The sequence below is a fragment of the Crassostrea angulata genome, chromosome 2, assembly GCF_025612915.1.
Source record: "Crassostrea angulata isolate pt1a10 chromosome 2, ASM2561291v2, whole genome shotgun sequence".
NCBI lineage: Eukaryota > Metazoa > Mollusca > Bivalvia > Ostreida > Ostreidae > Magallana > Magallana angulata.
The window spans coordinates 20,997,624-21,012,174 of record NC_069112.1 but is presented as its reverse complement, the minus strand read 5'-3'; the positions used below and the strand labels follow the sequence as shown (position 1 = coordinate 21,012,174).

Here is a 14,551-nt window from a genome sequence, read left to right as displayed (position 1 = left end):
ACATATAGACGAGTTACTATTCTTTTTTGGTAAGATTTTGTTCCCGTAAAAATATTTTAAAAGTTAGAGTATCTCTAAATATTTGACTTGGACATCATTTCAGAAACTTCATCTTTATTCGTTATAATATTCATTTGGTACTATTATAATCGTATCAGGCATATTTTTATACGAAATATTTCCAATCATATGCTTTATTGTAATCTTAATATAAAATGATGACCATTATGATGGACTATGATTTTAAGAAAAAAACAATGTAGTTCTTGATATTTGAATATATGCATAAATAATGGTATGATACATGAACCATGGGTTAAATTACGATTTATGTGGTTATAACTCATTATGAAAATCAGACAAATATGGTACAGTGATAACGACTAAACATGTTTAAAACAAAAAATAAAAACATTTAGTGTTTTAAATTACAAAACTGATATAAATATATGATGGATTTGCAGAGTAACAACAATGGTTTCCAGTGCCGCACAGAACAGGTATTTTTTTTTTCATAGTGCATCAATTGTCCAATTTGGAATGTAATCTTTTTACTTTATTAACATATGGAAGTATTGCTCTCACTTTAAGTTGCATTCACTGCGAAAACATTGATTTTCCTCTACACGTTGTTTATGTTTCCTGTTCTTTTTAAAAAATATGTTTTCTTATAACTGAAACCACCTATCATCTTCGTTTGCATGATGTAAAGACCTCGTATCTCTGTCGTTTTCACGCCTGAATCTTTCACCATAACTGTTTGAATATGCCGTTTTCAAGATTTCGTGACTCCGAGCACGTTTGACCCTAGGATCATATTGTCCATAAACTCCTTGAGGTCCATTTGAGTATCCTTCACGTCCTTGAAAACCACTATTTAAATATGCACCCTGTGAACCATTTCCTTCTTTTTGGCGTTTAAATCTCGAATCTATGTTTGAATATACATAATCCCGTCCTAACGATGCATTTTCTCGCCGATTTTGTTGACCTTCGTCGTACATGGAGTTCGCCCTTTGTCTGTTTGTTTGATCTTCGTCATAGAGAGAGGAAGCTCTTTGCCTGTTTTGCTGATCGTCGTTATACAAAGGGGACGCCCCTGGTCTGTCCCACTGAGTCTCGTACTTAGATCTATGTGTGGTACTGTGGGATGAGGTTGAAGCGCTGAGGGTCGGGGAGTCGGTGTGTCGGAAGTAGTCATAAATTGTCGCAGAGCCCGATTGTAGGGATCGCAAACTACAAAAACAATATCATACATTTATCAAAACAGGTTGAACAACTCTTTAAAACAGATTTACAAGTTATGTTTGATATGTTCGAACAGTAATTCACTCCTTTTAACCTCATATCTTAATTAAACAAGGAAAGAAGAATTTACTTAACACAACAAATACCTGTCCACAGCGCGCACATGCGCAGGGCGCCGGTCTTTCTCCTCTATTTCGTTTATTTTTCTGTTTACGATTTTGCGCATGCGCACCAAATATGTCAGTATGAACACCAAACTAAGGAACATTATAGCTAGGACACAGACAGTGATGATGTAAGGAACAAGGTTTCCGGAGAAAACAGCTAATGAGGAATCAATGCTTGATGTCGAAGATGCGCCTGCAATACAATACAACCATATTAAAAACAATTCGAGGCTTAATGACACATTTAATCTTATTTGATGTATTGAATACATTGTTATGAGCTAAAAGATGAAGAAAGCAATGAAAAATAAAATATTGTTTAATTTGTCAAATGTTAAAGCCGATTTTACTTAAATAAATCTACTTTATTTCAGTTTACACGAATAATGTTGGTTCAGATCGGAAATAAAATATTCCTACGAAATTGTTGGATAACATTTTTACAATCAAATTGTGTGGTCACATGTTATTAATGTAGATATCAACAGATTTGTTTCGGGGAAATGGTAAAATGATAAAAATTAACGTGAACTCAATGAACAATTCTTATAATCAAATCCATGAACACATTAAATGCCTTTCCCCTTTTACCTTGTGCTGCTCCTTCTTTTGGTTTAACGGGACTAACAGTGGTCTTGGGTTTCATTTGTGATGCAATATACTCCTTTCTGCTTACACATTTGGGAACTTGTTTATCCCAGGTCCCGTTACGGAGACATGTGAGCGATGTAGGCCCGAGTACCTTAAACGTGTTTGAAAGGCAGGAGACTTGTACTCTTGTCCCTGGTTGTCTGTCGTAAGTACTAAGTTGTAGTGAGTTTATGTTAGCTATAGTGATAATATTGTATTCTTTTGCGAGTTCGGGACACAAAGTCATGTTGTCTGGAGCTAAAACAAAAGAAATAATTTGAAAATGCATGCTACCCTTTTTGGTTAATTATTTAATAAAGGCAACGTGCCTATGGTATGAATTATGTAAAATGCACATTTAAAAAAACATATGCTGCTCTAAAAACAAAGCTATTTTTGTTTGTATAAATTTATAAAGACAAGAAAGATAACTGTGCAGACATAAAAGTAACATTCTATATAAAACAGTGCCAATATAAAACATGTAAGTATTATCCTTCAAGCAAAAAAAAAATATCAGGTGTAATTTAGCAATACTGAATGTTAAAGTAATATGATAACCATTTACAATAGACTGTAGAAGAATCAAGTCCTTATTATTGATGAAATACTTACACAGGATTAGAACAATTTGTAGTTGTTGTGGCTGTATGGCTTAACGGATAGCCATTGTAGCTACATGTGTTTATCATTTATGTAACAATTAATTGTTGATCAATTGTTGAAATAACCCTTGGTAAATTTAGGTCAATATTTTCATTGCATATTGAATCGATCAACTAGAAGGATGTTTTCAAAATGTGTATAATATATGATTTATCAAAACTATACATCAACTATGTTACAAAACTAAATGGTGGGAGAAAGCAAGTGATTAAAGGGAATCTTGGAGATGATTGGTGGGACAACAATACATCTACCTACAATGCAAAGCATATTTGATAGAAAGGTCAACCACAATCGGTCAAATTGAACGTGTTTTGAACTAATCTATATCCATCATGGTTGAAATATTACTCAGCTAAATATAAATGTAGAGAAGAGAAATGTAAGCATCTTTCCTTTTTTTCTACTTTAATGGAACTTTTTTTTCTCCATGTGTCAAAAACATTTGGATGAATTGGTTACAATTTATAGTATAGGACGAAATGACCTTCAATAAACAAAATTATAGCGATACAATAAAGAATTCGACATGTTTCAATTGACCTTATAATTTATGTCCCTGTATCGGTCAAAATGCAAATTACATGGACTGTAAACAGGTCCTCGGATTGCAAAGAGACTAGTATGCAACAATGTTATGTAAAACATAACATAATATTGATATTTGACACCTATTTGTTAAGATTTTATTTCAAAACAAATTGTCTTGATGTGTTTATATATAGTACAAGACTAACAGGCTTTGTACTACCAGTAAAAAGGAAATATTTAAAATAATACATATAATTTTTGTATACATTTAATAAGGTAGTATTTGTTCTCAAAGTTATCCTTTTGAATGACAGTCTTTTTGATTTAAAAGAAATGATATATATGGTGTTTGTAAAGTTTAGTGTGCATGCGCAAAAACAATGGTTTATCGGAAAATTTAATTCCTAACCTTGAAAATTTTTAACTAGGGATCAAAGTTAAACCCATGACTAGTATATATAGATATGTTTAGGTTCTGTTCGCTCTATTCTATTTTGATAGTATTCTACATGTTAATGTATAAACTTGATACACCGTGATAAACAATATTGATATAATTTTTAAAACAACTGGGACAATTGTATGTTCATTTCATTTTTTATCACAGAACTGGTTCTCTTAGAGGAACTTGATAGACCCTTACTTCAAATGAACGCGACAAATTTGGCAAGTTTAGCATATCGTAAATATAGCTTGGTATGCACCTGTTGTCATACATGCATGATGTTTGTTCACAACCTTAACGTACATGTTTCTGGTGGTTCAGTATGAACTACTAGAATATTCTGTGTCAAAAACAAATAAAAGGTAATTCACTCGACACTTTATTCTGTCAGAAACTTTGAAGGATCTCAGATGTGCATAGTCATTGCGGCGCATACTCTATAAAAGTTCAAGGGCTCTTTTGGTTCAGAACAAGTTACCTTTTAATGATTTAAAGTTCTGGTTATTGATAGCGATATTTTCAAAATAAAGGATGTAGATTTACAGATCGAAATAAAAAAAAATATATTAATAAGAAGGTTTTAATGCTGCTGGTTTTTTTTTTAATATTTCTTATCAAGTGAGTATATGTGAAATCTGATTTAAACCATTTAAGTCCATTTATTCGCTGTACTTACTTTTTAAAGACATTATTTTGATCCAACATAAACGTCTTTAGTAAACGAATCGATGAAAAGTAATTTGCATTTCCTTTCAAATGAAGTCACTTAGACGAAGCAAACACACTTATCAGATTATGTCTCAGTGACAACCTCAACTTTCACATAATTCCCTCTGTAATTGAAGTTACGTAATGGTTTCGCTGCAAACACAAACAAAGAAACTGATGTGTATTTTTTTTTTCCTGTCAAAGCCAGAAGGATTCTATATGGTATTAAAACACACACCAGCTGGTCAAAGTAATAAAACCACATGCATATCAACACCGACTGTCTGAGCGATTTATGTTAATAAATCACACTGCTATGCATTACTGGTGATATGCGTTCATTATCATTTCTGAATATTTTATATCGTCCGTTTGTTGAACGCCCTCTCTATTTTAGAACACTTAATTTTTTTTTGTGACTTCGAAAATATGCAGGAAAGAAATAACTCTGTATGCATCACCACTGATTATTAATGAGTTATATTTTTATACAACTTCTTTACAGTTTAATTATGGGCATTTAACTTAACTGATATATCGTTTCGGACAAACATAAGTTAAGGTCTGTTTGAAACGCCAACACACGAATTACTCATAGCGTTTAATTTCAGTGATCGATCTCTTATCTTGTTCGGTTTAATATTAAATATGTTTCAAGAGTGTAAAAAATAAAAAAAAATATTCAAAAGATTTTTTAAGGAAATATCAAACAGCCAACGCGCACTAATTGATCATTCAACTTTTTAAAGATTTTCATCCCGTAAATTAAGGGAAGAAGATTTGTCACTTTTGTAGATGCTTTCACAAAGGTTACTTCAGGTAAAGTTATACAGAGTAAGATTAAACAAGCGATAGCGATACATTCGAATGTTATTGCTTTTGATAATTTCATGCTTGGTCTTCTTCTGTTACTGGTTTCATCAATTTCTTTAATTATTAAAACTAAAACAAAAACAAAGGTGTTCAAGTATTACTATGATGAGAGAGTACCAATTACAACGTAACGGGTTTTAAAAAATGGTTCGTATTGTCTGTTTGCTACTAAAACTAATTTCTAAAAACCTATTTAGTTACTTATAAACTGTCACCTAAGAAAAATTAACAATGACAAAACAGGATACACAATACCGATATATCTTAAAAGATTATTGAACGAATATCAACTTTAAACTTCAATATTAAAAGCTTTGTAAAACATGTTTGTATCTTGGCTAGGTTAGAACAGAAAATATATGAATTATTTTAAATACTATTGTATCCCCATCATGGGAATGATGGGGATACAATTTTATCAGTAAGATTCAATGTGTGCTAAAATATCGCACTTTTAAGCAAAAGCAACTGATTATGAATTAATTCTTCATTGATTGTAGTGGTCAAGCTTAAAAAATGATAACGTTAATATGCATATAGTTGTTTTTTTTTCCTTTTTTTTTTACAGCTTTTATTCTCTTTGGTAATCTTATTATTGCATTCTCTCTTTCTATTCATTAAAATTCCATAAGTTATGACATTGACATTGACCTACTTTAAAATTTTGTTTATGTCTTAGTTTTTGATATTCCTCCCCCACTTGTCATTGATTGATTTGATCCGTGATCGATAATCTGTGTACTTGTACAAGGTAATGTGTATCGATAAAAACATATTTGAAACAATCCGCACCATGTGAATGAACGTTCTTCATTTCCTAAAATACATTTAAATCGTGTACCTTGTTGAGCTATGGGTTTTTTTTTTTTTTACAACGATTTTACTTATTTTTAAAGCAAAACGATGTTTTGATATTTATAAAAAAAAAAAAATAGACAGAAAAATTCAATTAAAATTGGAAAGTTTCAAAACTAATCACCATTATTTTTTTATTTCAGCGTTTAGTTTCCGATTAATAACAATTTTGTAGGTTTTTTCATCATATTTGATATTTATTATCAAAGATATATAAAGAGAATAACACGTGTGGTACATGTCACATTAAAGCTAAAGCAGTGTTAAAGGTTTCTAACATTAACGGCAATACAAAAACCTTCACGTGTCATATCGCAGAGACGTTAGATAATTACCATATATTGTCTTTGAAAAGAACGGCGTTCTTTTATATATACATTGTAAAACCAAGCGGCCATTTGCTACAATAAGTTATTCGTATCGGTAACACTTATAAGCAATGTGATTTAATCAAATTGAAACTACTTACATTATATCTTGGATCTTTAAACCATGGGGTCCTTTACGTTATCTGATTTCTGCATAAAATACCTTTCGACGCTCAGGTTCATATATGAGTAAGATCATTTATCATTTCTGAAAAAAAAGAAGTTTTTTTAATGTGTTTTTCTCAAATAGCCTGTTGTGACAGTTTAAAGGACGATTGTCCAACTTTTTTTGCGTTTCAAACATTCAAAAATTGTTTACCTCTACAAAGCTAAACTTACACAATTTTAATGTATGCACTTTTGAACACACAGTACTGTTATGGTAGCTTTTTTAGAGCGTATATCAAAAAAGATGTTACCAATATTCAGGGTTTTTAACACTTACGAATATGCCAGTTACTTTTCATATGAGGAGTCGATCAACAAACACGCTTAACAAAGCCAGTCTTGTCCCACAGATAATAATGTAAACCCTTAACATATTACTGGATCTGATTGTTTGTTAAACGTTAGTTTTTCTGATTTTCAAGACCGATGCAACATGATCATATATATATCAAACATGTCAAAAGGTACAAAAAAGCATAACATGTTATGAATATACTGTTTTAAAGTTCAAAAAGTTCAAAACACAGATCGTTCTATAAAAATTCCAGTTTTTCAATAAAACTTTAGAAAAAGGATAATTCTATTGAAACAGGATACGGTTATGCAGTTCACTACCACATCATCGCACCATCAAGATTTGCGTCTATAGCGCGATGATGCGATGACGATGAAGCAATGCTATGATGCTGCGGTGACGATGATGCGATGGCATGACGAAATGATAGCGCGATGAAGCGACTTTGCGTTAGCGATAAAGCGATGGCGCAATAGCGATAACGCGATGGTGCGATAGCAAAGACGCAATGCGCTATCGGGCCATCTTTAGGTCTATATCACACTATCGTCATCATTTCATCGAACCAGTGTGCTTTCAATTGTACTGCGCTTGTGGAAGGAAAATGGCAGGTGAGGCAGTGATTGAATGAACATATTACAAATCAGAAATTAGCTTGACTCTCTGATAATAATAAGGTATTGCAAATCAACCATGTCTTTCTTGCCAGACAAATAAATACTTACAAAAGCTGATTATAGTTTAGTATATAAAGGTAACAAAACAATTTTAAAAAATTGCATGATCAGAGCATGATTTTTTAACGGGGAAAATGATAAATAACATTGCCATATACTGACCGAAATAAAATCGTATTAACGTAAATTGGTGAGCTACATTAGATTTAATAAATAATGTGTCTGCAGTAGTTGCAATCCCCTTTTTTAAAGTGCAGAGAGAGAGAGAGAGAGAGAGAGAGAGAGAGAGAGAGAGAGAAGGGTTCACGTATAAGTATTCCAATCTCTCCGTTACAATAGGATTGTGATACAGTGTTTGATTTTTTGTGTAAACAAAAGAGGCCATGGAGATGATATGAGCATATTTACTTAATAAATAAACAATATTTAAAGCCAGTTTTCTTAATGAATTAATTCTATATAGTTAAATGTAAAACAAAGTTGGTTGAAAAACCCTATACATGTCTTAATGCATTCTTTATAAACTGGAAATATATTTTAGAGCATATTACTGAGAAAATTATATCGTTTTAAAATATTTATTTAATTGAACTTTCATATATCAGAATATGCATTACTTACAAGTATTTTATTACAGTTCATACATATACATAAACATATTCTTTTGATTTATTCAATACATTTATTTAGGTATACTATATATCTTACTTTTTACAAAGCATATGTTGCAGTTTTACCACCAAAAACAAAAAACAAAAACCAAAAAACAAGAAACAAAAACAAACAAAACTGGTGATTTACATGAAAGTGCTTTTTATACCTGATGGATAAAAAAACAGCAGATAAAGACAGGAAGAGACAATAAGGAGAAATAACAGATAGTGATTAATGCTCCAAACATTTAAGATACCTTTCTATGAAAAATCAGTGGGATAATAATTGCAAATTCTCAGAAATACATTTTTTCTTTAAACAATGGTTTGGTCCCGTAAATAGAACAAAAAATATATTTTTGCCGAGAAATTGCAATCAATATCCATATGATTTATCATGGTAAGCTACATTTTAATGTTTGAAACATTAATCACAATATGTTGTCACTCTTAATGTCCTTTTTTCATTGTATATATACAATTATTTTCTCAGGAGAACTGGCTTAACAATTGTTTTTGTTTTACCAGGCAGTTAAACATTTGATAATGTAAGTAAATAGTACGTGCTTACCCTCTCCATCGCCTTTTCTTTTATTACACAAACAAATATGTATTTTTACAGCCACATTGTAACAAATTAATTAGAATACTTATACATGTATGTAAGCTCTTACTTTGCTCAAATATGTAAAGACGAAAAATTATTGCTGTTTTTCCGCTTGAAACCCATAGCTTGATCATGCGATTTTTAGTTATTGCTTTGCTATCGTTATTAAACTATAAGTTATCTTTTATAAATATATATAATTTTATCAAAAAGGGCTTTTCAATTTGTAATACCTTTTTATAATTAGAGAGTCAAGTTTCTTAACCGATCAAATATGTGTCTGATATATGATCTCTTCATAAATAGTTGCACGATAAAGTCATAACGATTGCCCGAAAGAGATTTGAATCTGTGTCGTTGCACGATTGCCTCATCGCTATCGCACTATCGCTTTACCCTATTGTACAAAAGCGTCATCGCACTATCGCTTTATCCTGCCATCACACTATTGTCATCGTATTGTCGCGTCATCGCACCATCATCATCGCGCTATTGCATCATCGCTTCATAGTCATCACATTATCGTGCATCGCACTATCGACCCAAACGTCGATGGTGCGATGATGTGATAGTGAACTGCATTCCCGTATCCAGGTTCCATATATTTTCATTAAAGTCATTTTTTTATCTTTCAGTCCTACAATATGAATGTATAATTTTTTTACAAAAAAAGTCAACTATATATGTAAGCTAAATAAAGATTAACACAAACTATTGACATGTATATGTTAAGACAGGCCAAAAATAGATAAACATTGTAGTGGGCTTTCTTTAGTATTAGTCATTGACTTGTCAAATGTATTTTCATTATCGCATAATTTTGAATAAGTCTTGTGGATTTAATTTTATTTTTCTTTAGCTATTTACTCAAAAATATCATTAGTCCAGTATAATTAAAATTTGTGGACCTGAGACTATTGCATTTTTCTTATATGCTTGAGGTCAATGTTTGCCAATACCCGGTATTTGTAGATGTATGCATGCCAACATTGAGTCTATATTTGATTATAAATCATATCAAACTGTTCAAAATCCCTATGCAAATGATATATCTATATTTGTTGTGCGGTTAAAAAAAAGTTTAAGATAGAATTCAAAATAAACATGCAAGCAAACAACCAGAACGATTGCTTCACATATATTAGTATCTATCGAGAATGTTTAATCAGTGTTAGTTTCTACTCAATGTTTTCTAGAATTCAACGGGGCAATTCCACTAGGCAAATAATACAGGTAAACAAATGAGCATACCAATCAAGGGAACATACACCATTGAGGATGCTGGATAATACCTATCATTCATCAGAGCAAATTCCTACCAGAAATGTCATTTAATCTAAAAAAAGAAATTCATTTTGGAAGTCTCTGCATATATAATCGTTATCAAATGTAAATCAAAGTACTGAAGTACTCACGGGAGTTGATTTTATCGATTATCATTTATTCTAAAAATCATTTTATCTTGCGTGGCAATTAGTCTGTATTTAAATTACGCACTTTTTTATAATATCAATTTTAATTAGATTTTTCAGACAAGAATTTAGAGAAACCCCATATGAATCATGTTGTGTAATATTTAAAGATAGATTTTCAACTATGCATTAGTAATCGGAACAATTTAAAAATGTATGGATCCAAGCACTATTGATATTGTACTCCAGTCGCGTTCAACCAGACGCTCAGCTGTCTCCGTTTATCTCCGACAAGCAATAGAGCCTCTCTTTTTGTCGGAGATTTACGGAGACAGCCGAGCTTTTGGTTGGAAGAGACTATATCAAACTCTGGCGTAGGAATACATGAGACTACATAAATATCTTAATTGTTCGTATTATATAAAATCTTACTATTTTCAAAGTGTTTATAGATAAGTTTCCTTGAAAAACAATGCTTCAGCATACATTACGTCGAATTTTTCTATTATATTCAAGAACTAAGACTTGTCAGCGGTGATTATTTGTGCTTAGGTCCAAACACTGTTTCACTTTCGGTTTGCCAGAGTGACTGCATAGGAGAATTGATTAAAATCAACCCCCCCCCCCCAAAAAAAAAAACATACTGTTTGACACATTCTAAGTCCTTTAAATTATTGTATTGTATCTTAATTTTAATATGCATGTCATCATGAATTTTTGTGGTCGTTTTTGTAGAAAATGGTGTTTTGAACCATTCGAACATACACAAAAACTTTACAATGAACTAATCCTTTTCACAATCTGATTTTAGAATAAAACAATTATTTCCTAGTTATCTGATTGGCTGATACCCATCAATCTACAAAAGCTCAAACGTCATGTTCATCCACGGAGGTCAATAAATCATTTGAATTTTCCTACATTGGACAAAAAATAGATCGTCAAATGAAATATTGCATTTCTCAATTTGCTCGGTTATGGCTTCAAACTGGGATTTTCGCTTCGCTTGTTATAACCCAATTTGATATGCCTGTATCAATTATTCGGTGACTCATATAGAAATATTTTTTTTCAATCAGTACGATTTTTCCAGCTTTGAAATACAATATTTACTTCGCCTTCGGCTCGGTAAATATTGTACTTCCCGGGTACCTAATCATCATATTGACCTCACAAATAGCAATAATTGTATATATGTGAATGAGAATGCCACCAAACTCCACTATGATGATATACGACCTGGTAATTAGGCATGCAGAACCAGACAACTTTGTAAATTTTCACAGCGATAGAAGCTTAAGATGAATACTAAGCACCTCTGGGTTGTGAAACAACATTCTTTCTAACCATTGTTTACCATTTAAATTAAGTATTTGGGGGCTTGTTTCTGTAAAAAAAACCTTCGAGTTTACCATTTTGTAACTACAGACGTGCTTTATATAATAAATTGAGTTCATACATTGACATCGACTTAGAAACAAAGATAACTTACACGTAGAACTGCATTTGATTTCCTTTATTTAGTTGTAGTTGTCAGGAGGGTTGAAAATATATTTGTTTATATTTTCTGACATGGCATTTAAATGTTTTTCGCTGAAGGTATTAAATCAGAATATTTGAAATATTCGAATATAATAACTATATAAAGTGTTTGGAGCCAAAATATGGACAGTCAACTTTACAACGGTTAAATGTTTATTATGCTAATTTTGGTTTTGTTGCCATCGATATGTATGTATATGATTTGATCACTCGGATTTTAATAATTAAAAATGTTTGTTGCAGAAATAGAAAACATTCTAGTTAATAGCAGTTCCATGCTTAAGCTCATACTCAAGGAAGCATTATATTTCATTCACAAAAGAAGTAGCATTATAATATTACAAAGTTGTTAGCGTTTAAAAAATCTATGTGCGTTTCGTTTTGCCATCGATATTCTTCATTCAAATTGCCAATTGAAATTTTATAAAGATGTATAATAGTATTGACAAACAGAGGGTGACATGGTAGGACAATTGGAAGATTGGAGGCAAGGCAATCACTTTGAAAATTATAAAAAGTTCTGTATTAGTCAAGATGCAAACTTTCACCTTTTCTTTTTTAACCACAAACCTGAGGATAACCTACAAAAAAAGATAATTCATTAGACAGTTACACGGAACGCTGGTTGAATTTCTTCAGTTGATGCACTAGGTCTGTCAGCTATAGGTTAAAAGAATATTCATTCTACAAATGAGGATTCGATAAATAGATACTTAACAACATCTGTGACAAGATTGCACTTTATTGAACAGGAAATTTCCTTTTCGATTAGGATCAGTCACTATTCGTCCTGTAGGAGTAAAGAATGTGACCACATGCATCATTTTTTTCTACGTTTAGACAATTAGAAATATAACGCCCTAAATTTCTGTTTTTGGTGGTGATTATGATAGCAATATTTGTACACTGATGTATCACACTCTTAAAATCAGCAGGAATGTCACATATGAATAACTCAAATCTGTTTAGGCAGTTGTAAAGTTGCATACCATAAATCATTTAGTAATGCATGTACTTTGTAAAGGAAATGTAATATACAATTTGAATGTAAAAGTTGTCGCTGAGTCTAATTGATGTCGATAATTCATTAGTTTTGCTAAATGTTGTATCGTTTTAGATGAAAAGGCAGCATGTGTAATGGTGACAGTTTCAAGTCGACCTTTTGATTTTGATTTATATACACGTAGTTGTAATGTACACGCATTTAAACAGTTTTGATAATTTTAAACCTGAATATGTTCTTTAATTGCACTGGTTTATTGGCTATTGGTTTATGATCAGGGTTTAAAAGGTGATTGCATAAGCTTCACATTTAGAACAGTATACATTATAGATGTTTTTTCTGCAATATTTTGAATTCATGTCCTTATCTATTTTTTTTTTATGAAAAACGTTTTCAACTCGTTTTAAACGTTTTAAGACATATCTAATCATGAACTTTAAATTACGCAGTGTGCATAACACAAGACATAAAACTACCACACTACATTGTCCGCCTTACTTTAAACTTTAAACCTTGACTAAGAGAAAATAATACTTACATGTTTTAAAGTTTCCCAGGGTTATATAAGTTTCGTTCTAATTTTTTGCAAATTTAGTCATACCAACAACTTCTAAACGTCTATTTCAGATTTTTCACTTTATCAGGGGAAAGGTTTACGAAACAATCCCGTGATAACGTTCTTTCTATATCAGCCAAGTTTGTGGTTTACGATGGCTGGGCCGTGAGACACGTCTCTCCTGATTCATCGGAGCGTAGCGTTATGACAAGCTACGAGTTGAAAATATATAGCTTAATTCAAAATATAAAAGTTGATTTATTTTGTCATTCTAACAAAGAACAATTTCAAATCAGTGTTAAACCGTTCAAAACTAACAAAAAGTATCAATAATTTATCATGGTTTTTACCTAATCAAATTCAAGTTTCGACACTCAAATTATCATTTGTATTATGGCTTGTTTAAGTCAAAGCAAAAGACAAAGAGTTGAATTAAAATTTACCAATTCAAACAATGGACTTTAGTGTTTAATGATTGTGTAAATTATGATGAATATGTAAGCGAAATCTTAAAATAATTTTTGTGACTTAGCTAATATCTTTTAAGTCCATTCAGTGGTCTGTAATGTTTTGTATAGTTGAAGGTATTGGTAATAATATGTTTCATGTTTCTTTCCTGTTGCATGTTTCATGAAAATACTCTTTTTAAACTCAGTCTAGTTTTTGACTTTTAAGATGTTATACAAGGCCGACGGAAAAATGAAATAACCCCCCCCCCTCCAAAAAAAAAAAAAAAAGAATATCTAGTCAGCATTGAATAACAATATCTGTGTATTGTTTTATTTGACCATGGTTTTTCGGGGTTGTTTTTTACTACTTTTTGGAGGAAGGGGGTACGTGTTGTATTTTTTTGTTTTTGATTTTGTCTTTGGTTTTGTGTTTGTTTTTTTTGGCATGGTTTTTGGGAGTTGATCTTAATCAACTCTCCTATGCAGTTACTCTGGCAAACCGAAAGTGAAACCGTGTTTAGACCTAAGCACAAATCATCACCGCTGACAAGACTAAGTTCTTGAAAATAATGGAAAAAATTCGATGTAATGTATGCTGAAGCGTTTTTTTTTTCAAAGAAACTTATCTATAAAGACTTTGAAAATAGTTTAAATTTTACATACTACGAACAATTTAGATGTATTTGTAGTCTCATGTA

The 14,551-nt window shown here is 31.5% G+C and overlaps 1 protein-coding gene across 1 annotated transcript; it reads right to left on the bottom strand.

Annotated features, from left to right (window-relative positions):
- Positions 1–247: 247 nt before the first annotated feature.
- LOC128171276 (uncharacterized) lies at positions 248–13,528 on the bottom strand. Its single transcript, XM_052837045.1, has 5 exons — positions 13,387–13,528; positions 6,593–6,699; positions 2,007–2,303; positions 1,395–1,608; positions 248–1,236 (listed from the first exon to the last, which is right to left on the bottom strand). Exons 3-5 carry the CDS (start codon positions 2,290–2,292, stop codon positions 669–671), a joined length of 1,068 nt encoding a protein of 355 aa, XP_052693005.1. The 5' UTR covers positions 2,293–2,303; positions 6,593–6,699; positions 13,387–13,528; the 3' UTR covers positions 248–668.
- Between the last annotated feature and the right edge of the window lie 1,023 nt (positions 13,529–14,551).